The sequence below is a fragment of the Natrix helvetica genome (genome assembly GCF_964273705.1).
Source record: "Natrix helvetica genome assembly, chromosome: 4".
Lineage (NCBI taxonomy): Eukaryota > Metazoa > Chordata > Lepidosauria > Squamata > Natricidae > Natrix > Natrix helvetica.
In genome coordinates, this window is record NC_138550.1 from 99,247,689 (window position 1) to 99,273,591 (window position 25,903).

At 37.0% G+C, this 25,903-nt stretch overlaps 2 protein-coding genes across 5 annotated transcripts in view; one reads left to right on the forward strand and one right to left on the reverse strand.

The window, feature by feature from the left end:
- Positions 1–2,865: 2,865 nt before the first annotated feature.
- LOC309392311 (transmembrane protein 14C-like) lies at positions 2,866–6,732 on the forward strand. Its single transcript, XM_081953403.1, has 5 exons — positions 2,866–2,977; positions 3,909–3,985; positions 4,810–4,911; positions 5,961–6,048; positions 6,257–6,732. Exons 2-5 carry the CDS (start codon positions 3,910–3,912, stop codon positions 6,306–6,308), a joined length of 318 nt encoding a protein of 105 aa, XP_081809529.1. The 5' UTR covers positions 2,866–2,977; position 3,909; the 3' UTR covers positions 6,309–6,732.
- A 2,750-nt stretch (positions 6,733–9,482) lies between these two features.
- The window catches only part of MAK (male germ cell associated kinase), a 35,080-nt gene continuing 18,659 nt past the window's right edge, over positions 9,483–25,903 (reverse strand). Inside the window, exons 11-16 of one of the 4 annotated variants that reach the window (XM_081953397.1) lie at positions 24,134–24,261; positions 22,140–22,268; positions 19,788–19,862; positions 13,617–13,742; positions 12,400–12,492; positions 11,438–11,571 (exon numbers count right to left, since the gene is read on the reverse strand). In XM_081953397.1, coding sequence (XP_081809523.1) covers positions 12,416–12,492; positions 13,617–13,742; positions 19,788–19,862; positions 22,140–22,268; positions 24,134–24,261 — 535 coding nt within the window. In that variant the 3' untranslated portion in view covers positions 11,438–11,571; positions 12,400–12,415. Of the gene's footprint in view, positions 11,572–12,399; positions 12,493–13,616; positions 13,743–19,787; positions 19,863–22,139; positions 22,269–24,133; positions 24,262–25,903 lie in introns of all 4 variants that reach the window. The other 3 variants (XM_081953395.1, XM_081953394.1, XM_081953396.1) reach the window with 3 other exon arrangements.

Genomic DNA, 25,903 nt, shown 5'->3' on the forward strand with positions numbered 1-25,903 from the left:
GGCCTGGCATAATTACAACTGTTACCTCCTGGTAGACGTACTATTAACTGGTTATTTTAGGGGTATTGTTTTTAATTTAATTTGTGTGTGTCTTAGGGGTTTTAAAATTATATTTATATACACTGGCTAGCTGTACAGTTCTTTTAATTCTATTTTTAACCTCCTCCATACTTAACTGTACATATTTAATTCTTCTATTTATTGTATTTTGATATATTCTTTGCATGGACTGTACAACGCCCCGAGTCCCTTTTGGGAGAGGGGGCGGTCTAGAAGCATAGTAAAATAAATAAATAAATAAATAAAGATACAAGCAACAGGGTTATAGTCATAAGTGGGAAGAGATAGGTACTAGGAAGGATGTGAAGAATAATAGTAATACAGTCTTAGTAAATATATATATATATATATTTTAGTAAATAAAATAGTTTTCGAAACAGCAAATGCAAGGGAAATAATATACTGTGAGGGTCATCATAGGACATAACATAACCTAGCTAGTTGTGAATAAAAGCATTAGGCCAGAAACCAGAAGATCCCGAGTTTTAGCCGTGCCTTAAGAACGGAAGCCAGCTAGATGTCTTTGAAGACAGCCACTCTGTCTCCACCCAAGGAAAAGGACAAGGGCAAACACGTCTGAAAATAATGGTTACCAGGAAACCCGTAAAGAACATGCCAAGAGTGACTCAAAGGCACAAAGGATTTTGTCTCCATAGATTTTCTCTATGGAGAGTCTCATGGTCAGGGTTGTCCCAAAGGTGTTTTTTCAAAAGGCAGTTGGACTTTGTTTTTCACTGAAGATATTTTGCTTCTCATCCAGGAAACTTCAAGAATTGGGACACAAAAGTATTTTAATTTGAGCAGGTGAAATGTACAATAATACAATACAATACAATAGTAGAGTTGGAAGGGACCTTGGAGGTCTTCTAGTCCAACCCCCTGCCTAGGCAGGAAATCCTATACCGTTTCAGACAGATAGCTATCCAACATCTTCTTAAAGACTTCCAGTGCTGGTGGCGACCAGAACTGAATGCAGTATTCCAAGTGTGGCCTTACCAAGGCATTATAAAGTGGTATTAACACTTCACGTGATCTTGATTCTATCCCTCTGTTGATGCAGCCTAGAACTGTGTTGGCTTTTTTGGCAGCTGCTGCACACTGCTAGCTCATATTTAAATGGTTGTCCACTAGGACTCATATATATAAGGTGACCAACTTTTTTACAATGAAAAGGAGGACAAATAAATTGGAAAAAATATATCATAAATAAAAGAAATATTTTATTCATTGCAACAATAATACACTAAAATATGATATATGCATAATAAAAACATTTGCAACATTTTATATTGTAATTATGCTTACATGCCTGTTAATTATTATTTAAATGAGTACTTTTCCATTGAATTAATATTTTTTGTCAATGTATCATCTTCTAACAATATATTGGAAATATCTGAACAAGAAATATCCTTCATATTGAATTTTACGGCAAGTGCTGCAGCTAGAGTATCAACATTCAATCTCGATTTCTCACTTGTCGAAAAATCATTGGCAATTGAAAAAAAACTCTTTCAACTGCTGCATTAGTTCCAGGGCAGCACAACGTAAATTGAACAAGTATAAATAAATGTTCACATGGAATATGTTCATTTTTAAAATGGCTGAAAATATCCACCCATCTTTTATCAATTTCAACATGTTGATTTTCCCATTGTATTAATTTTTCAGAATTTAAATATACATTCAGTCTTCTAATTTCTTCAAAGAGACAATTGTCGTCTATTTTAATGTCTAGCATTTCTTTAGATAAAAATTCAACACAAGATTCAATATCTGTTCAATATACTTGCGATGAAGTAAAAAAAACACCATTAAAAACTGTTTAATAAAATACGTCACATAATGCGCAACAGATTAGCCTTCAAATATCAAAAAGGAGGACATGTAGGAGGACACTTTTCGAGGGAGGACAGAACTTACAAAAGAAGGACTGTCCTCCCTAAAGGAGGACGGTTGGTCACCTTAATATATAACCATATCATTCTCTTAGCGACAACCCAGAAGTGATTCGCACTGCCTCCCTTGGGGATATTTTCCCCACTCCCCAATCTAATTGACAGCATAAAAGAAAAACAAATCTTCTCTGCCCACTACTGTACTCAAGGGCGATTCTACCGAAGGCTTTCCAATCAGCCACGGTCGGTTAAGTGCTGCCACCTATGGTGCCTCAATTCATATTACACACCTAGACTGCATTACTATTATTCTTCTCTTCCCTCCTAGTACCTACGCTATATTGCCAAAAGTATTCGCTCACCCATTCACATAATCAGACTCAGTTGCGAGCGAATACTTTTGGCAATATAGTGTATCTCTTTCCTAGTACCTATCTCTTCCCACTTATGACTATAACCATGTTGCTTGTAGCATTAAATTGTATATTGTTTTGTTTCCTAGTATAATTGGGTTGCTTATTAGTAACCTATGACTATCACTAAGTGTTATATCTTATGATTCTTGATGAATATATTCTATTTTATTTTTCTTTATGTCCACTGAGAGCATATGCACCAAAGACAATATCTTGTGTGTCCAATTACACTTGGCCAATAAATAATTCTATTTTATTCTGTTCTGTGTATGCGATGGTGATGCAAACCTTTCCAGCAAATTAGCATCCAGATGTATTTGTAATGCAATGTAACCTTTTCCAAACCAACAAGTCTGAACCGGGGGAACTCAGGGCGATAGCCAAGATCAGATCCCGTTTGCATTCCCGACAAAAAAAAAAAGCTTGAGGGAACGCCGAGCTCAGCTTCGTTTGGAGTTGGGAAACGTCGGGGGCGTTGCTGCTCGCCTTGCTCTGAGCCCGCCTCGGCGCGACCTACCGCGAGAGGAGCCTGTGGGCGGGGCATTGGAACGTCGGCTTTTTCCGCCCCGGTTTCGTTCCTGCACGCGCGACCTTTGCGGGAAGGTTAGTCCGGACTCCCCTCGCTTCTCTCTTGCTCCCCCCTCCTTCAAGTTGCCTTTTTAGCGGGAGGGAGACTGGAAATAAAGGAGTTTGGTTTGGCTAACGAATGTGGGGTGGCGACATCGCCCCAGATTTGTTTTTAGGAGAAGCGGGGGAGAATTCCAGGAGCAAAATCGGAAGTGTGGGGTTTGTTTGGTTTTTTTAGTTACACGGGTAGCACAGGGGACTTTTCTATTTGCACACTTTAAACACGCATCTGGCAAGTGCATGCATCTGGCAAAAATGGCCAGGCATAGAAAAGTGGTAGGTTTCCCCCCCCCCTTCTCCAGCTTGGAACACGTCTTTCCCCCCCCCCCCTCGTATCTGTGGACTTTCTGCCTTTCCCTGGCTGACCCTGATGGAAGGTTGCCGCAAACCCCGTGTTTGCGCCTTTGGTGCTCCCCCCTCTCCCCCCCGTCTGAAATTCAAGTTAAAATGTCGCGATGAAGCATAAACCGGTATCAGAGCTGGGGTTTGTACAACCCGTTCGGCTAACACGTGTGCCCGATGCTCCGCGACCACAAGCCATGATTAATTTGCAAGATCAGTTTTTCGAGACCAGGTTGGCATGTAGCTTCTCCAGACGACGAAAAAGCAGCGTAGAAAGCATTTTTGAGTCCCAACACATCTGGAGCTCGGTCAGCTGTTTTTGAAGAACCGCGTGTCTTCCTTCCCCTGGCTTGCTAAAGTTTTGTGGGAATTTACCTTTGTCCCGAGATTTGGTATCTTTTTTTTTTCCAACGGAAAGTGAAGAATGTTTTTTCAGCATGTAAACATTTCTCCGTCTTCTTTTTTAAGTGGGTGGTATGAAATATTTACAAGCGGTTCACCCGAAAAGAAAATATGATTTTTTTAAAAAAATGGATTTGGTATTTTATTCATATTTATGTTACAGGATGAGTGTGGATTGGATCGGCTATGGTTATGCTGCATTGGTTGCATCCGGTGGAGTAGCTGGCTATGTAAAAGCAGGTATAATATCCCCGTGTGTTTTCTCTAGCTTTCATCTTCTGTCAGTTTGTTGGCACAATTAAAATACATTTGTAATTTATTTGTCATGTTCATGTAGTGTATATTGGAAGTGAGAGCTTTATGCAATGAAATTTCATTTTAACGTATGCCGATTAGTGTACATTCAAAGTGACAATAAAAGTTATTCTAAGTCTAAATGTGTTTTGGAATGTCTTACTTCATTACAGCTTAAGATAACAAAACTGATCACTAGATTTGTCATTTTGCCAAAAGCTTGGGGTGGATTTTAAATATATAAGTGCATATTCCATTCTACCGCAACCCAATACCCATCCTCAAGTTCTGATGTTCTAAGAACAATGCAGCCCATAATTTCAATTTAAAATATCTTCATTCCCAACCTTTAATATAAACTTCCAGAACCAGGACAAAATTATTGGGCAGAATGCAAATAAACAGACAAGATCTATTATTCAAAGCTTGCCATCATAGAGAATTACACTTGTTGCAGATTTCTCCTTGCAACAGTTTTGTACATGAAGTTTTATAAGCCCTGTGTAGCATTTCCCTTATTCCTGATGTATCCCTCCTCCCAGTTTTTTTTCTCTCGAAAGGGATGGCTAACTTGTAGCTTTGATAATGGAATTCCCTCCTACCAGAGCTTATCATAAGGCTTGCTATAATTTGTGGTGGACAAAACCCAAAGGCACATTCTGCAGTAAGCTTTTATGACCTTTCCCACTAATGTGAAGCTAGAAGAAATACAGCAGTTCATTGGGTTGACACATTTAATGTAACCAAGTTTTGTTGTCCTCTTAAACTAGGCAGTGTCCCTTCCTTAGCTGCTGGTCTCCTCTGTGGTGGGTTAGCAGGATTGGGTGCTTATCAGCAGTCAACGGATCCAAAGAATATTTGGCTATCTCTGGGTAAGTTTTTGTTCTTTTTTGCATTGCTATTTCACACACAGGCATGTGTATATCAATGTATGTTTGTATATGCACTTACACTTTGAGATTACCTTCAATATATGTATTCCTTTTGCCTGTCCAAAGATTCAGTGTACTTGGAATCCAAGATTAAATGGCAAAAACTTAGAACCATGAAGTATTTAGCTATCTCATGATGGGTTCAAGTTTTCACCTGTGATGTGTCATCTTTTTTTTTTTGTTCACATTGTAGTTTATGTGCATTTTAAGCTATCACTTTATAAATCATGCACTATTTCTACATTTGTGCATATTTGCAACCAAACCTTTATATCATATTCATACCAACTGTTTTGTGGATTTTGATACTTTTCCCACTTGTCTAATTTGAGGTCTAAAGTACTTATATCAAAGCAGCACACTGGAGACTGGTACAGAGTCCTCAACTTATAACAGTTCATTTAGCGACCGTTCAAAGTTACAAAGGCACTTTGTATGTACTGTTACATACAGACTTATGACTGTTTTTCAGTTACCACCTTTGAAGCATCCCCTTGATCACCTGGTCAAAATTCTGATGCTTGGCAATTGGTTCATACTTATGAGCATTGCTGTGTCCCAAGGTCATGTAATCACTTTTTGCAACCTCCCGACAAGCAGTTAATGGGAAAGCCAGATTCACTTAACAACTGGGTTACTAACTTAACTGTAGTGATTCACTTAACAACTGTGCCAAGCAAGGTTATAAAATGGGGCAAAACTCAGTTAACAAATGTTTCACTTAACAACTGTAATTTTGGGGCTCAATTGTGGTTGTAGGACTACCTGTAATTGCATAACTAAGAAACATTAAAAAATCCTGATTCATGACTCTGAAAACAATGAATGAGGGCAGGAAGTAGCAAATTTCAGTGTGATCCATAACCACATAAGAGGGGGTTTCTTATAGTATTAACCCGTTCCTGACACCATGATTTTATTTGATTGCACAGTCTCTTAAATGTCATAATTGGAACACTTAATAATTTGGGTTGTCATTTTTTTCCTAGCTGCATCGGGATCCCTGACTGTCCTGATGGGAATGAGATTCTATAACTCTAGAAAATTTATGCCTGCAGGGTTAATTGCTGGTGCCAGGTACAATTCCTATTTTCCCATTGCTAATTGTGGGATTATTGTTTGGAAAGAACAGAAAATTTGAGAATGTGGTGGGTTTTCTTTGGACAAACACGAGACGTTGCCAAGAACATATTTAATGTGTAAGGATTTACTAGCAAAATTTACTGACGTTAATTTATTATTTAAACAGTGTATTAATGGTGGATTTCTGTTTTTATTTAAACAGTCTATTAATGGTAGGCAAACTTGGACTACAGATGATGGAAAAACCTCTTTAACCATAATTGTGCAACAACAAACAGAAAGAGATCTACAGAGGACTGCACTCACAATGCCTGTTCAGAACAAAACTGAAGACAATACTAATGCTTTTTAAAATTGCACAATTTGCAAAGTTTTAAAACTTCAAAATCAGCTCAGGTTTTGTAAAGAGTTAATCATTACAGAATTGTAGTTTTCATATCTGTTTTCTCATGAATGTAATTCTTGTCACAACTCCAAATGTTTTCTGATAATGAACATGAGAAACATGATAACAGTGCTGATACCTTGTAGGAAATACACTTAATTTTGTGTCATATTTCCAAGCTGAAATTCATCTCTGTGTATATCTGTATGTAAGGTGTTCCACTCAAAACAAAAAGTGTAAACGTTTCCTTTACAATTGACTAAAAATGATTAAATATCTAAAAGCATTTTGAATTGCGAGACTTATTCCTAATTTTAAACAAATGTGAATTCCAAAATTTTAAGCTGTAATCTTTTAGGGTTAAAGGCTAGGCTAATTTTATGTGTACCTGGAAACATATAGACTGATATTTTTATTGACATTTCTCAATGAGTACCTGTCTTCAAATATATTACTGAATTAATTCTGAACGTAATGACGTATATACAACAGTAGTATCTACCCACAGATGATCTGATCATTCTTCACATTTTTGTACAATTGGAAGTAGATAAACATATTTAGAGTAGTTCCATTGAAAGAAAACAACCGAGTTAATCATGTTTAATAGTTTTACTCCAGATATAAATAAATCAGAGTCCCAACTTGCTGCTTCTACAAAGCTTGAAAACATTTCACATGATATGTCTTCATATGGCCAGATGAGTCTCTTAAGAGAAATGGGCATCCCATTTGAAATTACTGAATGCTATATATCATGGATGTCAAACTCAAGCCCTGGAAGGACCAGCCCGCAGTGCCTCTGCCAGGGAAAACTGAGCTTGGGAGGGGTGCACGTGGCCCTCAAGCTTTGTTTTCTCTGGCAAAGGGCTGGAGGAAGCTGTTGTAGCCGAAAACAGAGCCTGAAAAGATAATGGATGCCCTCAGCCACACCTGGGCCACCACAGGTGCCCGCAACACAAGTGATGTCGATCTAGCCACGCCCACCCAATCCCCTGAGGCCAAACACAACCCTGATATGGCCCTCAATGAAATTGAGTTTGACACCCCTGCTATATATGTTTAAAGTTGGATTAGGCTTTCCACATCCTCCAGTTCACTCAGATGTCATCTGATTTGGTCATTTTAATAATATACCGGTATATAAAATATAAGCAATTATCAACAGGTCACTTCTATTGTAAAGAAATCTTTTCCCAATATTTAGAAAGTAATTGTGTTTGAAAATGCAGACTTCTGCTTTTCTCATGTACCCCCCCCCCAAAAAAAACCAAACTTGCACAAAGTCCTAGATTTTCAACAGTAAACACTGAGGCAATACAGGATTCATTGCTGCATGTCAGACAGCATGGTGATGTCCTTCTCTGAATTGTTTAAAATCATTTTAAAAACAGAATTAAGTATTATAGGTAGTCCTTAACTTACAACCATAATGGAGCCTGCTAATTTAGTTGTAAATTGTGATGGTAAAGTGGGCCATTGTGTGATCAATCTGATTTCACCTTTTTTTCTTTTTTTGCAGCAATCATTAAGCAAATCCATTGTTAACTGTGGTGCATTTTCAAAAAATGGAAGTAAAAATAATTTTTTGAGAAAATTGTAGTCACATAACTCTGGTACAGCTACATATAAAGCCATAAATATGGGGCTGGTTGCCAAACACTCAAATTGCAGTCATGGGATTGCGGGAAGGATGGCTTCAGAACCAGATTAGTAGTAGTTTTCTTAGGGGTCTGTTGTAACTTTGAATGGGCGCTAAGTGACTGATCTTAAGTTGAGGACTACCTGTACTGTATTTTGATATACTGAAAATACTTTATTGGATTAAGAACAAGAGCACAGATAAATTTAAGCACAAGCAAGGCCTTCTTTCTCAGTGCAGAATTCCATCTCTTATTCAAGGAAAAAAGCTCCAGTTCAGCAAAAGCAAATGTTGAGCACATTTGGAGAAAACACTCATGTTTTAATAAAACTATTCCCCCCCCCCCCAAAAAAAAGTAACAACAGAGTTCTTTGCCAGAGCAACTATCCTGTAGTAATTTCTTCCCCTTTACATCACCAATTTAAACTTTATTTTAGGTCAATATATACAAAGGGGTATAAGACATCATGATTAATTAACGTGTCTTATAATACAGCTTAGTTAGCTCTATTTTTCAAGAGTGTAGAAAAAGACCAGTTAGTGCAGAAGGTAGAAAATTAAACTGCTGATCACGTAATGATACCAGGATTACTCTTGGGTGTATTGAAACACATGCACAGCTTAATTATTTTCCAGGTGCCATTCAAAGGGTGTTTTTAACTTCTTAAACCTAATATGGTTTAGACTTGATAATCTAAGAGATTACCTCTCTCTGGGCTTTAAAGGTCAGCAAAGACCTCACAAAATGTCTGCGACATTCATCAGGCACATAGGACAGGCTATTCCCGTGATGGCGAACTTATGGCACTCGTGCCCAAAATGGCACCGGAACCATGTTGCCTGGCACATGCAGCATCACCTCTTCCGGGTTTCTGGTGCACACATGCCCCTGGCCAGCTCCTCTTCTTTGTTGCAGCCCAGACAAGCACGTGCTTGCATGCGAAGCACACGCACATGGAAAGTGATGCCGAAAATGTTTGCCATCGTTGGGCTATTCCATCAGTTCCAGGCTTTGAAACATCATTGCAGATTTTACACTAAGAATCAAGATTTTCCTCTTCAATCAGTTTTTTGAGCTGGCTGGAGATTATTTGTATAAACATATTTTATGTGAATAAATTGTTGGGGGTTTTATTTATTTATTTATTTAGCCTATCAATCAGCTTCAAAATACCAGGATAAAAAATCAGGATGTACAAACAAAGAAATATTAGGTTATAAATACATCACTTTTTCTGATGGAAGACTTCTATAATATGTTGTGTTCCTGAGAAGTTCACTTTATTATAAAACAAAATATTTTCAACTAAAAACCAACCCAGTTGCAGAGGCAACTTTGTCGTTTTTTTATATGAAATTTTTAAGTAGATTCCTTTAAGACAGCATTTCTAACACAGTGAATTATATAAGTTTTGAGAGACTGAAATAAGTCAGTTTAATATTCCTGCTACTCTGTATTGGGATAAAATATTGTACACATAACAGCAACTTTAAAAATTATTCAATAATTGGCCTTTATATTATTAATTCAAGGTTTCATTATGTAAATACACTTAGCAGTAGATCCTACTGAAATTGAGACAGCATATTTACGTGCATTCTACCTTAAGTCTTAATTCAAATATGTCCTCCACAACAATAGTGTACATTTTTAAAAATAAAATACATACAAAATACTTTTCAGTTTGCAAATAACATTTTACAATTGAATAATAATATATAATACGTGCTATTTTAACAAGTCTAGATTGTCAATTTCAATGTAACAAATTAAATATATTTAGCATTTGGAAAAGCATAGTTTTAAGAGTGACTTCTGTTAGATAAAGCAAGAGTTCTTATATATTAAAGAAATCACTAAAAATATGAACTTGAAATATCACATACGTTTTGGGCCATCATGTACTTATGACATTCAAAATATGTCTTTAGGCCAGATAATGATATCAATGCTATACTACAGAATTAGGTTTGAAGAATAAATTCTGGCAGTTATTACCAGATTTTAAGCAATTCCTTTAGGAATTAAAAGAGAATTCTGGAGTTATTCAGCTTTGGTTACCAAGTGAAGGCACTACAGTTAAGTTGACTAATTCTGTGATCAAATTCAAATAAAAAAATTAAGGGAAAAAGCAAAGCTACAAAGTTATTCAGACCTCCTGGAAATTATTTCTGAAATACCGCCAGAATGCCTTCTTAGAGGGTTACAAGTAATAATTACTTAAATGCTTATTTTCTGTTAAATAATGCTATCTGGCATTCTTCCCAGGGAAGAATCCTTCCTGAATATCATTCACTCATTTCCCAGTTGCAAGGCCAAATTTGCATATAAATTCCTAGAAAACTTTCACCTCAAGTAAATGGCTCCACAGATACTTTAAGTTTCTATTTTCCAAACACTTCTGCAAATAAGTTCCCTCTTTTCAGAATCAACAGTAACAGTTGATATACGTATATTAACTATATCTATGCAATACATGATAGCCTGTAAGCTCTTAGAATCAGGACCAATGCATAGCACAGATGAATATCTTTCTTTCCCACCTAGAAGTTCCATAGTCATAAGCAGAGACAAGTTGTTCACAGATCAAAGGAAAATGGTTTAACACCTTCATGTATACATTCACAGGAATCAGACACACGAGTAATCCTAGTCCTGCAAAATCTAAAATAAAACTGAACTTTAGGAGTACACCACTTTTCTACAAAGTAATAGTTGGTTGTGACTATGACTTCATTCTCTGCGATCAAAAGAAATAAAGGTATAAGTCAACCAATTAAGATATAAGTCAACCCAAATCAAAGATAAATTAGTTCAGCTTTAGTTTCTCTGATTACAGTTGTCCAATACAGTGGAAAATTCATCATCTACTATTTTTTTGTTTTTATTGCTTAACTCAATGTTATAGAAGTACCACATCTTAAAAGCCACTTTTTATAATTTATTGCCCTATTTAAATTAGCCATGATTGTCCAATGGCTAATATCTTTATTTTTAATAGTTTTTCAGAAGAAATGATCAAAGGGACTGCAAATCAATTTCTGTTCATTTCAGTAAGAGTATACAAATTTTTAGTTTTGGCAAGGTAACTTTATAGAGAGAATACTTCGTAATGTAAGCAAAACAAAAAAGCCTGCCTCAGAGGCTATTTTTGAAGAATATTTTCTAAATAAATGTATTTATTTTCTATATTTTCCCCTTAAGAGATAATAAACTACAGGCTCTCGTGTGTTTCCAGAATTGTTATTCTATTAGTAGAATATGCTGTGTCCCGGAGGCAAAGAAATAAAGGATATAAATAGTCACGGTATGTATATGAGGCAGGAAAGTACTTCTACCGATGCCCTCCGTACTTGGCTACCCAGTCAGTTCTTCCATGCACAGGTTGCGCTGGTGGTGGGTGAGTTAAAATGTTCATGCCTTTTGTGGCGGGGCTGTAAGTAGGTCCTGGCAATTGTGCACGAGAAGCTTTGGTTTTCCAAGCATATTCTGAAAGCAAAATTACAAAACCAATGAAAGCAAATCCACTGACTGTACATCCTGCTAATACTTATTTCCCACTTAAACAGAATCGAGCTAAAATTGATAGTATATACTTCCAAGTAAGGATCTTTATACAATAGATAAAACTATGCTATGTTCCCAAAAGGTTAGAACATAGTAGTGATAAGAAAGGAAAAGAAATGTGTTTATTGTTGAAGAATGTTATTGTTTTTACAGTCAGAGTAAGCCTTTGTTACTATACCTATAATAGATTATGGAGCTCAGAAAGACAGCCAAACAGAAACAGACTGACAAGGGATAAAGAAAGTGTCCAAAGCAGCTCTGATTCTATATATTGAGAAGTGGCAGAAACTTCAGAAATAGCAGCATGATCAGGAATTAAATATATAATATGCTTTGAAATATAGGTGTGTGGCAGAAAAGTGGTAAAAGTCATCTATTAATGATTCAGATGTCCAGAGAACTACTATATGTATGAACAAAGAGTTTGAATTGTATTCTGATTGCATTTGTGAAATTCAGTCTTAAGAATTCATTTTGTATTTCAAAATGATGACCATTAGTACACCATGGAGATTACTGAAGTGCTGAGCCACTAATGTGTTTATTTTATAAATTCAACAGTACAGAAATGGGTGCTCTTTACATAAAACGTCAGTTGACTAATTCACTTGGAATGGGGGAATTAAGTTCTATTAAGTTTCCTTCAATATGCATAGTAAACTTAATGTGTTTTTCCGGTTTACCAAAGACCAAGCAGAGCAAAAAAAGTCAGGTCTTGTCATCTCATATTGCTGTTCCAAGGTTCCCTACCTCAAGACTGCTCTGCCTACACCCTGGGTCCATGTTCTCTTGCTAAAAATCCACTTCCACAGCCCTTATATCCAGGTGGAGGTAACGAGCCACCTGCAACAGCGAGTCAGTAAAAGACAGATTTTTCTAACAAAATTGTCACTTTCTAAAACATGGGGTTTCAGTTTGGGTTTTTGACCTGCACCTTATTCCTTTGACATTTAAGTTTTTTTTCAAGATAAAAAAAAATTCCAATTAAATGTATACTATCCTCAACAGAAGAACATAAAATGGTTTAGGGATGAAATGGTGCAGGCACTACAACAAATAGGCAAGACTATAGAGAGAACTCCAGTCTTGTTCGTTGACTCTAACTGCACTGCTATGTCTGCCCATCTAATAAGGGTCAATTAATTGTCATGCAACTCTAAACCAAATATTGTATTATTCATGAATGACAGAGTAACAAATTTACTAAAACACAACTTAATACAATGTAATGTAATGTACAATGCAATGTATGTCTGCCATATTAACATTTGGGATATGTTTAAGAGCATTGGAAGTATTTTGGAATTTGCCAGTAGCAAAATAAATGATTGCTATATTTATCCAAAAGAAAGATGAGCTCTCCCAATGAAGAGCAGTCAGGAAAAAAAAATCTTACAACACAGACAAAACTTATACAATGTACACTTTCCCCCAGCTAGTTAATCCTAACTAAAATATCCCCCTTCCTGAATAAATGCATGCATGTAATGCACTACGGTATGTGTGTATTGCTAAATTTATGCATTTATATTTCCTAAGGGGCCACATTAAAAAAAAGGAAATAAAACTGAGCTCCAAACTTAACAAAATAGGCCTGTTTGTGGTGCTCGTTTTTTCATATAATGGTTCCCAGCCAGCAGAAGTTTGTTCACAGAGGTATTTTAACTGGATGCTAAAGACAGGTCAAAATGAAAGGGGTTTTTTCTATGGATTTAGAAAGAAACAAATTTTGTTCTGGAAAGGGAAGGTTAATTAAATTTGGGGTGATGATGACGACTGATAGGAGTCTCCAATTAAACCTTGTTTAATATAAATTTAATTTAATATATTATATCCCGAGTATAACTCAGCAAATCTACCTACCTAGACACCAACCCAAATCCTTTTTAAAGAGCATAATAGATGAAGACATTAAAGCTATGTAACTTCATTTATTTCAACACAATGTAAGTAAGATCATTTCATACCTGTAACTGATGGACCAAGAGGTGCCAATTGTATCCTCTGACCTGCTGAACCAACCTCTTTTTTGTGAAATGAAGGGATATATCCTCCAGGAGCATTGTAAGCAGCACCAATAAAGCCAGTATTTCCTACAGATTGATAAATAAAATTAAAATTCAGGAGGGGGCTAGATAGCAAAACCATCCTTACAAATATCTTGAGTGAACAAGTAAATCAATCAATCAATATTATAGTGCTATTCATAAAAAGGACTCTCTATGGTACTCTTTACTCATATATAATTAATTTTATTGTGTAATATATACACATTATGTAGTATGTAATTTTCTCAAGAAAGCTTTACAACAAGGAGACATGTACAGATTGTCCGTTCTGGCATGGAGATGGTCCTCCGGTTTCTAGACTGGTGCCTTAACCAAAAGACAAAATTGGTCCTTAAAACCTTAAGTTATTATACAAAAAAGATGGAATATTAATCAATCAATGAAATAAGGAAAAGTCCCTGTCATAAAACATAAGGTTCAAAACTCTTCACCCTGAGTTAAGTTTTCCTCCTACCATAGGTGGAACATAGAAAGCCAATTATAGCATAGTTTTAAAAAAATATATCTCCATTCTTCCAGTGTTGGCTCCCATTATTATGTCTTATCAAACATCGTTAGCATATGAAGATAAGCTTTTGGCAGATTCCTGCAAACAGGATTTTTGTTGTGCTAATCCAGTCAAACTGATTTAATCAGGTAATCTTTGACTTGCACCATTTGTTTAGCGACTGTTTGAAATTATGACAGAGCTGAAAAAATCCAGTCCTCACATTTATGATGGTCTTCACAATTATGACTTTTGTACCACCCCAATCTAGATGGCAATACTAAAAAGCAGAGACATCACCCTGCCGACAAAAGTGAGTCTAGTCACGGCTATGGTTTTCCCAGTTGCAATGTATGCCTGTGAAAGTTGGACCGTAAGAAAGATTGAGCGCTAAAGAATTGAGGCCTTTGAACTATGGTGCTGGAGAAGATTCCTGCGAGTCCCTTGGACTGCAAGGCGATCAAACTGGTCAGTCCTAGAGGAAATCAACCCTGACTGCTCTTTACAAGGCCAGATCCTGAAGATAAAACTTAAATACTCTGACCACCTAATCAGAAGGAAGGACTCACTGGAGAAGAGTCTAATGCTGGTAAAGATTAAGGGCAAAAGAAGGAATCAACAGAGAATGAGGTGGCTGGATGGAGTCACTGAAGCAGTAGGCATGAGCTTAAATGGACTCCAGAGGATGGTAGAGGACAGGAAGGCCTGGAGGAATGTTGTCCATGGGGTCACGATGGGTCGGACACGACTTCGCAACTAACAACAACCACCCCTATGGTCACATGATCACAATTCAGATGCTTGGCAACCAGCTTGCATTTACAACCCATTATAGTGCCTTGCTGTCATGCAATCACAATTTTCAACCTTCCCAGCTGGTTTCCAACAAGTAAAGTCAATGGGGAAAACACAATTTGCTTAATGATTGTGTGATAGACTTAAAAACTAAGGTGAAATTGTTTAATGGAACAAAAAATTATCATAAAATTGGGCACGACTCATTTAATGACCATCTCTCTTACGTGTGGAGGCTCTGGTCCCAATTGTGGTCTTAAGTCAAGCATTATGTGTATTCTTAAAATGCATTCCATAAACAACAGTAACAGAATATGATAGAATTAATAATTTTGGATTAACAATCTGTGACCACAGAAACAGACATAAAATGCAAATAAGCGGTGTGGGTGGGTTTGTACTTTGGAGGTATTCCTCAAGGGTACAAGACAGCTTCTTTTTCATAAATTATACAGAACAGTGGTGAAATAGATAAAAGTTTAAAAAAACTTTATTGCTATATATAACACAAATCAACAAAGCGGTTTTTGTTTTTTGTTTGTTTCAGCAGTGAAATGGCAATTTTTTCTGTATTAGGAAACTAAAGATCTAACCATTCTCACAGTTCAAAATGACTGTTAAGAGATGCAGATTAAGATTTAAGATGTTATTTATATACTGATGGGATTTAAGCAGAAGTTGAATAAATAGAAGAAAGATAATAAAGTTGAAACTGATTACTCAGACAAAAATCAATACAGGGATCTTAAAAAGACAAACTCATGTCAGGGATCATCTAAAATCATCTGGCTGTTCTTACAGTCATTTCTGTAATTATTGTATTTTTCCATGTATAAGACACCCCCATGTATAGGACACCCCTCCTCTACTTTTCTTACCCAAAATTCAGAAATCAATATTGTAAACATTAAATAGAAGACATTCATTTTGCAGAGTAAGACATTTGCTTACCGGTACTGGTATTAATTTTTTGGTTTTCTGACATTTTTATGGGCTCAGAACGCTCCAACATTATCACTCCCTGTGACATCTGAGCACTGGCTACACGCTCTCTGCAGCATCAGCTAACATCATACATAAGGCTCATGATTGGAGGAAACCTGTTAGCTTGACTCTGCAATCAGAAGTTTCGCTCGTGAGGCTAGTTTGCAGAGATAAGGTATCGGCAGTCTCACAACTGCGGTTCTGCTCTTGTATAAGACGCCCCTCCATTTTTGGTGAATATAGGTGAATATTTTAAAGAAAAAGTATCATCTTATACATGGAAAAATATGGTATTTTATACAAGCACAACATATGATAGAGACATTTGGAAAATTGGATACTTCTTTGATCATTCCACTGCAAAAAATTACTACATAGCTGGAGAGTAAGCATAAAACAGTAGATAAAATGAGAGGAGATTGGTGTGCTTGCCATCGAAGGAAACCTGAAGGCCAAAAGAATTTGTTGTGATAGCATTTACAAACTAATACTGGACAAAAATGGACAGATCAAAGATGTGATTTCCTAGTGTATACTAGAACCTGGGGCATCCCAATGTAATTGATAGCAGTAAATCCAGGATAAACAAAAGGAAACATTTCCCTCACACAATTGATGTGAAGCAGTTCACTATTAAGTATAGCTGTCGACAGAAATACGCTAAATAGTTCTTTGATCTGATGCAGCAGGGTGAAATCTGAAAATGATATTGTATATCCTTTTCATTCACCAATATATTAAATGAATCCTAGATAGTTTTTTAAAAAAATAAGATTGTAGAACTTTGGTTATTACGATTTACAAAAATGGAACGGAAACAGAGGAAATATATTTGGCAGGAGTCAGCTTCAATAACTTTACTTTAAAGATACTAGCCTTAATGTTTCATTCAAAATTTCCTCAAGTGTAAAGCATAACCAGATAACTATAGAACAGCATACTGTATCTGTAAATGAATGCATATACCTATTCACTACATATTTCTATCTGGTTATGTATTTTTTTTTATATGCTGCTTCAATCATGAAGTAATTCTAGGCAGTAAGCAGGCAACCCTTCTTACTAGGGTTTAGAAAACACAAAAGCAGTATATGCTGTATTCTATATTCATTAGAAGAGATTATCAGGGAATAAATTATTATGCACTACCCAGTGGCCTGCTGCAAGAGGTAAGTTTTTACAGCTATGCAACAACCCAACAGTGTCAGGGCCATTCAAGGGTGGAGGGGGGGGGGTGCTTTACAGGAGAGATGAACCTACAGAGAATATTTTACAGTCTGCGCCCTGAACCTCTTTCTTCTATCCCTAGACTCTAATTTCAAAACCAATTCTTCCTGAATTATAGTTGTCTATTTCATTATCACCAAGCCAGAATACTTTTTCCCCGTACCAAACACAATACATTCTCATATATTTATGTCACTTCTTTCAAGTCTGTTGGGGGAAATAGGAATAAATAATTGGACAGCATCTCCCTCAGAACTCAGTTAAATAGTGAGGCAGGTAAGCAAGCAAAACAATTTACTGGAACCAAGCCTGCCCTCTTAAGCTACTGTATTTTTCGGAGTATAAGACGCACCGGTGTATAAGACGCACCATGATTTTGAAGAGGTAAGTAAGGAAAAAAAGTTTTTGTCTTCCCTAGCTTCCAGAGCACTCTGCAGGCTTCAACAGGTCGGGGGGAAGGCAAAAACACCCCAGTTTTTTACCAAAATGGGGGCATTTTCCCCTTCCCCCAGCCCTGCTGAAGCCTGCAGAGTGCTCCTGGGGGATGGGGGAGATAAAAAAGCCCCCATTTTGTTGAAAAACGAGCCACTTTTCACAAAAATGGGATGTGGGGGCGAGGCTTCGGAAGGTAAAAAATTGCTGTATTCGGTGTATAAGACGCACCAACATTTCCATCCTCTTTTGGGGGGGAGGGGAAGGTGCGTCTTTTACTCCGAAAAATACGGTAACTCTTCAAAGGAATTTTTTAAAAAGAGTAATGTCAAATTAATTGGGGCCCACATAATATTCATCTCATATCCTAATGACCTCTCCTGAATTCTTACGGTAAAAGGCAAATCGTGGATATCCAAGAAAAACAACCAAATTTCTACAAGTAATGTAGAAGACCTTTCCATTGAAAAACAAGGACGGTTTTGGCTTCTGAATTCCAAACAGAAGCACAGTAAAGTAACAATGTGTCAATCCAGGTAGATGGGAGGAGCTAAAGAAGTTAAAATCTATGTATGATTTATATTTCAATTCAAATGTAATTATTTAATTATTACATATTGTCATCCAAGACGACTCTTTTTTAATACTGACATGGTGTCTATGCCGGAGAACTGCTTTCTCTTTACAGGATGTCAATAAATGTTTAAAATGCTGCTTTTCCCAAGAAAAATCAAAATAAGGACTTAAAAGATGAAATGGAATAGCTAATATATCAGTGACCACACACAGTATTTGCTGGTACAGTTTTTTTTACAACAGCACAATAGCAAGAACTCTTATGGATCCAATACATACAAAAACCTTATGTGTGACACCTTCATTTTGATAGCAATGTTTTTGGCAAACAGAATGGTATTTTATTTTGCATTCATTAAGTGGTATAGGGAAATTTGCATAAACATACTAATCTCTTCCATCTTTGTATGTTTACTCTTCTATTTTCTAGATTTAGAGAAGGAAAATCATAAGAATATGGATATTCCAACCATAAACTAGAAAGTAGCAAGAATTATAAAGAAACAAATGATTACTATATGAAATGGTGTGAAATCACGTATCCATAGTTTTTGGGTAGCATACAACAAAACAGGTAAACTAGAAGGCTTCTTATGACTTGCCAGCCAATGAAGTCTATCAACTATATCCCTTTGATCCAAAAATATTTCAAATACAGGTAGTCCTTGACTTATGACCACAATTGAGCCCAACATTTTTGTTGTTAATTGAGAAGCTTGTAATTAAGTTTTACCCCATTTTACAATCTTTCTTGCCACAGTTTTTAAGTGAATAACAGTAGTCGATATGTTAGTAACCTGGTTGTTAAGTGAATCCCGTTTTCCCAATGACTTTGCTTGTCAGAAGGTTGCAACAGGTGATCACATGATCCTGGGACACAGCAATGGTCATAAATATAAACCAGTTGCCAAGCATCTGAATTTTGATTACATGATCCTGGGGATGTTGCCAAGGTCGTAACTGTGAAAAACGGTCATAAATTACATTTTTCAGTGCCCTTGTAACTTTGAACAGTCATTAAATGAACTGTTGTAAGTCGAGGACTACCTGCATCTTCTTTTCTGCATAGCACATGACAGCAAACCAGCAAGAAATAAATGTCTTCATTAAAAGCTTACAAGTCTTTTTTTACAATTAAATCCAAATGTCCTGTACATTACCCATAACAATATGATCCTTTGCACCATTCACAAGTTCAATGCAATTCATCTTTCAAAGTCATAAACCTTACTGGAATGTAGCAGCCCAAGTGGAGGCAGAAATGATATTCCATTCCAAGAACTAAAATTCCCCATAATTAAAACATATTGCAGGAATGGACACCAATAATAACACTACCTGATGTATTGTACTTAATGCAAAACAGTATGATTAAAATATCATAATGCTTATGTAAAAGAAACCTTTTTTCACAAGGAAGTTTTTCTATGTACGTAAAACTGCTAAACTGAAGGAATGTTAAAGTATTATAGATTTTGTAACCTGAGAAGTTAATCGTAATTATGCTTCGTTAAAAACAAAACAGATTTGAAAGGAAATACATGTCATATGTAAACGCCATTCATTACCTTTGGGATCCTCTAATTTTTCATTCACTCTTTCTTTGCATGAGAGTTTTTCAATTGGTTTAATTAATTTTTCTTCTTCAGAGAAGGCAATAAAACAGATGAAAGAAAAGGATGAAAATAAATGGTTTAGAAAAATAGAAAAACTGGATGAAATGAATGGAAGAAATAATAAGAATAAGAAGTAATAAAAAGGAACAAATCTTAAAATGAAGTGTAAACAAGCTTTGCAGATTAGTAGTTTCCTACCTACAGACCAGATCAATTATTATCAATATAATAAAATACAGACCCGTATTTTATTATAATTCCAAATAAGATACATGCATTTTAGATTAGTAGAAATAGAAATACCTATTATGAGAAGGTATTACTTTTAATAATCCTGAAAAAGACTATTATAGAATTTTGAAATGGGTTTATGATTCAAAAAGAGTGCTTCAAGATTTTGGAGGAATGTGAATACGGAACCCATCCACATCTCATTAAAGAAGCATTATCAAAGTCTAGGACCATGCAATGGCTGTCGAGAAGCTTCTGATGCAGTTGTGTGATCCTAGAAATGACTTGCTTAAATGCCTAAGGGGCAGGTGCTCTGTTCACATTATATGCTGCTCTGAAGCACCTTTCCTAAGTCAGATCAAGAAGTGAGATGGGCAACTGTTTAAATAAATAACCTTATCAGAATATATAATTTACCCCAAGAGCAACGAATTCTGTCTGACTCCCAAATTCTTGAATTAACCAGATTTTAATGTTATGCAAAGACTATGAATTCAGTTTTCGTACTGTACAATTTTTGAATGCAGAATTCTTTCAGTCGTAGCCTTTTATTTTAAATCATCCAGAAATGGATGGCCTCACCTTAGCCCCCATGAGCATTCATTAAAAAAATATAACAATATTAGGCGGTACTATCCAATACTTCATTTTGAAGCATTCCCGGCTTTTGGGGAATGAAGGGAAAGAAAGAAAGAACAGTAAAGGAGGAATTGAGATGGTGTATCAAGACAGAAAGGAATGGAAGGAAAGTTAGGTGGGAATATTGTTTTGAGCTCTTTACACCTGCTGTTGTTTTGTGGCAGTGATGATATATAGATTTGGTTTAATGAGATATTGATAAGTCTCTGGTCAATTTTAGGCAGCAGCTAGAGGGTTTTAATCAACTAATTAAGGTCACAAAGTTGAGCTTCTTAAAACTTGCCCTTAGCACCTTTTAGGTAAGTACTATGCTGGGGAGAAGAACAGTTCAGGAAGTGATGGCCTGTTTAAAGCAATATCTCTGCCTTGCCAGGGAGACAAACATGGGTCAGGCACAAGGAACCCACATTAATTGCTGAATGCAACAGCAGCAACCAGTGAACTTCACAGCATCTCCCTCTTTCTGTCACATGGCTTGCTTAAAGACTATGTCACTTAGTGCACATGTCACCCGAACCAATTGCAATCAGTCACTAAATGAGGACTGCCTATGTGTATATAGTGCGTTTTAATTTGGAAATTTCTACGTTCTTCTCTGACCTGGTTTCAAACCAATGAAAGAATGATAGAAATGAATTTGTTACATGAACATGGTATATCAGCAATTTTCATTGGCCAGAAAAGAAAAGTCCTTCCAGGCTGTGCTCAACATTATATTTAATATACACTCTTCTTGACTATAGCAAAATGAAATTGGTAATGTGGGGGGTGGGCCTGGGGGGTGGGCGATAACAGTGTCACAACTATGACTTAAATCTATTTATGCCATCTAGCAAGAAGGTTACACAGCCTAATTATCTAAACACATAAGCACATCAGTGGTGGGTTCCGGCTCCCATCGCAACTGGTTTGCTGCGTCCACCTTGGGCCCGTGCGCTGCACATGCATGCGCATCCACCACCTTGCAACGCTCAAGTTGCTCGATGGAGGTTGCACAGGCGCCGTATGCTGTGCGTGGGTGCACGAATGGCCCGGTTGCCTTAAAAGCAGGTAAGGAATGAGGACGGGCGGGTGGGCCCACCAAAACACCGTTCCGGTACGGTGGCCGCTGCTCCCAGCTTCAACCGGTACACCTGTACCGGGCTGTACCGGCCAGAACCCACCACTGATGCTCTCTCTCTCTTACTTTTATCCATTTGGACACATCACACCTTCAAGTGGGAGAAATAATATCTTGTGAAAGCTGAAATGTCATCAAATGTAGAAACAACCTCTGGTTGCATATATGTTATGATCATCTTTATGTGAAGTCAAACCCCTATTCAAAACTGGGAAAGGGTATCATGCTTGAAAATAATTATGGAAATAACAATAAATGTTATAAAATACATTAAAAACAATATAGAATGTGTAATACTGCATAACATTAATTACCTGCATTAACTTGATTGAAAGAGAGACCTCCAATTGGTGCTATTGATTTTGAAAACAAAGGATTGTTGCAAGTACCATGGATTCTTTCTTTAGTGACCGCTCCTGAGGAAACATTCTTAGGATTTACACCTTTAAGAAATTATCATGCTAAAGGTTAATATCTATCAATTGTTCAGGAGTCGCAATATATAGCTTCATGAATACTTTTTTCAATTCTGAATCTAAAATTAGTTTCAATAGGAAATTGAAACTAATTTTAGATTCAGAATTGAAAAAAGGTAATCCTTAAAGTAATAAATAATTTAAGTTACACGTAGTCCTTGCTTAATGACTCTAATTGAGGCTAGAATTTCTGTCACTAAGTGATGCCGGCATTAGGCAAAACATATGACCACATTGCTTAGCAACAGCAATTCTGGTAGTTTCAGCTGTGATCATTAGGCAAGGACTATATCATCGTTAGATGAAATCCTCATGCTTCTCTTATACTGTATGAACTGCCAGCTTCATCTCACTGCCTTCTTCCCAGCCATTACTACAGCATACAAACAAACTTCCAAAACATCGTAGGTAAATCAAAAAATCTGGTAGCCGAGAAGAAAAAACAGGAGTCATCTATAACAGCAGCTCCTAAGAATTTGGGCATGGAGAGGTTTTTCTGCAGACTGAAGTGGATGTGGTTTGTGTGCTGCCTGCATTTCGTAGATGAAACTTTGCTTGTTTGCACAGCCCAGTTTCTGGCATCCCACGGTCCACCGACTGGGGGTTGCAGACCCTTGATCTATATAATATACAGTTTAACTATTGTTAGCAGCCACTATGTAAGACAGACAGGCAGAAGACTAGTAGAGCACATCTATGAACTCCAATTAGCAGTCAGAAAACACAATGAGGACTCCTTAATATCACAACACATTGACAGCCTCAATTTTAACTAGGAAACTGAGCATCTTAGATCAAGCTAAATTCAAAAATACCTGGCACTCATACACATCAGCCACCAATAGATACCTAGAGATAAATTGTATTTAAAAGAGACAATAACAAAAGCTGAGAAGGCAACAAAAAGACCAAAACATATCCTCTCCAGGAGCCTACACCCAGAGAAGCAAGGATAACATCAGACAAACAACCAAGCAGAAAGCAATACCCTAATCGGGGAACTTCCAAGTAGAAAACCACATTCCCAACACTGGCAAGGCAAGTTACTGTATATAAACAGGGAGCAAACCCCACCAACAAACATCTGCAAAGAAACCACTAAGCTCAGAGAGCACCTAGCACTTCACTTCAAACTGGAATGCGATGCATATGCACGGGGTATGGAGGCTTGGAACTCTGCTGATTCTTATGAAAAGTCTTCAAACTTTTCAATGAAAGTTAAAAAGAAAATGGAAAACAAACCACCTCCTGAAGGGACTGATCTCAATTACAATCAGTTCAGGGGCTAGCTGCTTCCTCAGCCCCCAGATCTCCCATACACAAACATACCAGAACATGTTCACACAGCTCAGATTTTAGTCCGAAAAAGACAAGAGAAGATAACTTCACAGAGCCTAGATTGCAGATGAAATTATGAAAATCAGGCCAGTTACTACTGGCTTAAGTCTTGTCCTTACCCTGCTTCACACAGCTCTGAAAGAGAAAATGAAAACAGCAAAGGCAAAAGAGTACCTATTAAAGCCTACCTGAGGGAAAAACTACTCTCCTGATGGGCTCCGTGACACCTGATTTTCTTGGGCTTTGTTATTTTTGACCGTTAATCGTCTGGTCAGATCAGCTAAGTGTTTGTTTATTATTTCAGTGTCCAGACATTTTAAAGTGGATTTTTTTTTTCATATTCGCTTTAGCAGTATATTGCATGGAATGAGATTACTGAATGAAAAACACTTAAGTCAAAAAAGGCAGCAAAAATGAAATAAACAAGCATATATGCACATCCACACACACACATTTCATTAACTCTGATAATGCGTTAAATAATTGCCTCTTACCAGGAACGTATCTTGATTGTTTCAAATAGTACTGTTTTGCCGAAGTAGTTGATATTCCAGAGTCGTTTCTCTTCAGAACTTTATTTTCTCCTGACCTGCCAGAGGTAGGAGACTTAGACTCAGGAACGCTGGAAATAAAGATAACGGAACATCACAAATGAATTCCTAGTCTAGAAAAACAAAGTTTTCTTATGATCTTAGGACTCTTGTATTTTAATTCAGCAAAGAGTTGAATAGCACTTAGCCAGAATGACATGTGGGGATAGGAAAATACTATATGAAAGCAAATCTTTTTCCAAATAAACTCATCATGATTTAAAAAACGCAGCGTTTTTACTGTGCCATACCGTAACAAACACAGATCCTTCCTAATCCTGTGGAGAATTATTGTGATGTATGTGAATATCACTTTGGATGAGGGAATAAATGGGGAACTCATCAAATTTGCAGATGACACCAAGCTGGCAGGAATAGCCAACACTCCAGAAGATAGGCTTAAGATACAGAAGGATCTTGACAAACTTGAACATTGGGCACTATCTAATAAAATGAAATTCAATGGTGAAAAGAGTAAGGTTCTACATTTAGGCAACAAAAATGGAATGCACAGGTACAGTATAGGTGATACCTTGCTCAGTAGTAGTAACTGTGAAAGGGATCTTGGAGTCCTAGTGGACAACCATTTAAATATGAGCCAGCAGTGTGCAGCAGCTGCCAAAAAAGCCAACACAGTCCTAGGCTGCATCAACAGAGGGATAGAATCAAGATCACATGAAGTGTTAATACCACTTTATAATGCCTTGGTAAGGCCACACTTGGAATACTGCATTCAGTTCTGGTCGCCACGATGTAAAAAAGATGTGGAGACTCTAGAAAGAGTGCAGAGAAGAGCAACAAAGATGATTAGGGGACTGGAGACTAAAACATATGAAGAACGGTTGCAGGAACTAGGTATGTTTAGCTTAAGAGAAAGAAGGACTAGGGGAGACATGATAGCAGTGTTCCAATATCTCAGGGGTTGCCACAAAGAAGAGGGAGTCAAACTATTCTCCAAAGCACCTGAGGGTAGAACAAGAAGCAATGGGTGGAAACTAATCAAGGAGAGAAGCAACTTAGAACTGAGGAGAAATTTCCTGACAGTTAGAACAATTAATCAGTGGAACAGCTTGCCTCCAGAAGTTGTGAATGCCCCAACACTGGAAGTCTTTAAGAAGATGTTGGATAGCTATTTGTCTGAAACGGTATAGGGTTTCCTGCCTAGGCAGCGGGTTGGACTAGAAGACCTCCAAGGTCCCTTCCAACTCTACTATTGTATTGTATTGTATTACTATAGATAGTCCTCCACTTATATTCACAATTGGTCCTGGAATCTCATTCGCTGAACAAAGCGATCTTTAAGCAAGATGCCACGTGACTGCTTCATTCAACAACTATAATCCAAGTTCTCCCTCTTGCATTCATTAAACACGGTGCCAGGAAAAAGGCTTGGGCCTCTCAGTTATAGTGGAACAAGAAGAGGATATGGGGTTTCCCAATATACCTGGGAGTCCAGGCCCTTTCTCCACACCACCAGGGAGAATGATCATGAGAACAACAGCATTTGCTAATGTTTTGCCTGATTTGAGGTCTGTTCCTCCAGCGCATTTCCTCTTATTTTAAGTCTGTCCTAACTTTAAACAGTTGTCAAACAACTGGTTATAAATCGAGGACTACCTATATTTATATGCCCTTGGACTTTCCTGCTTTTGTTTAAGGTGCTATCTTAATAAA

Coding starts and splice junctions, on each gene's coding strand:
- LOC309392311 (XM_081953403.1), top strand. CDS start 3,910: ATGAGTGTGGATTGGATCGGCTATGGTTATGCTGCATTGGTTGCATCC. Junction 3,986..4,809: donor AGCTGGCTATGTAAAAGCAG/GTATAATATCCC, acceptor CTCTTAAACTAG/GCAGTGTCCCTTCCTTAGCT. Junction 6,049..6,256: donor GGGTTAATTGCTGGTGCCAG/GTACAATTCCTA, acceptor TTATTTAAACAG/TCTATTAATGGTAGGCAAAC.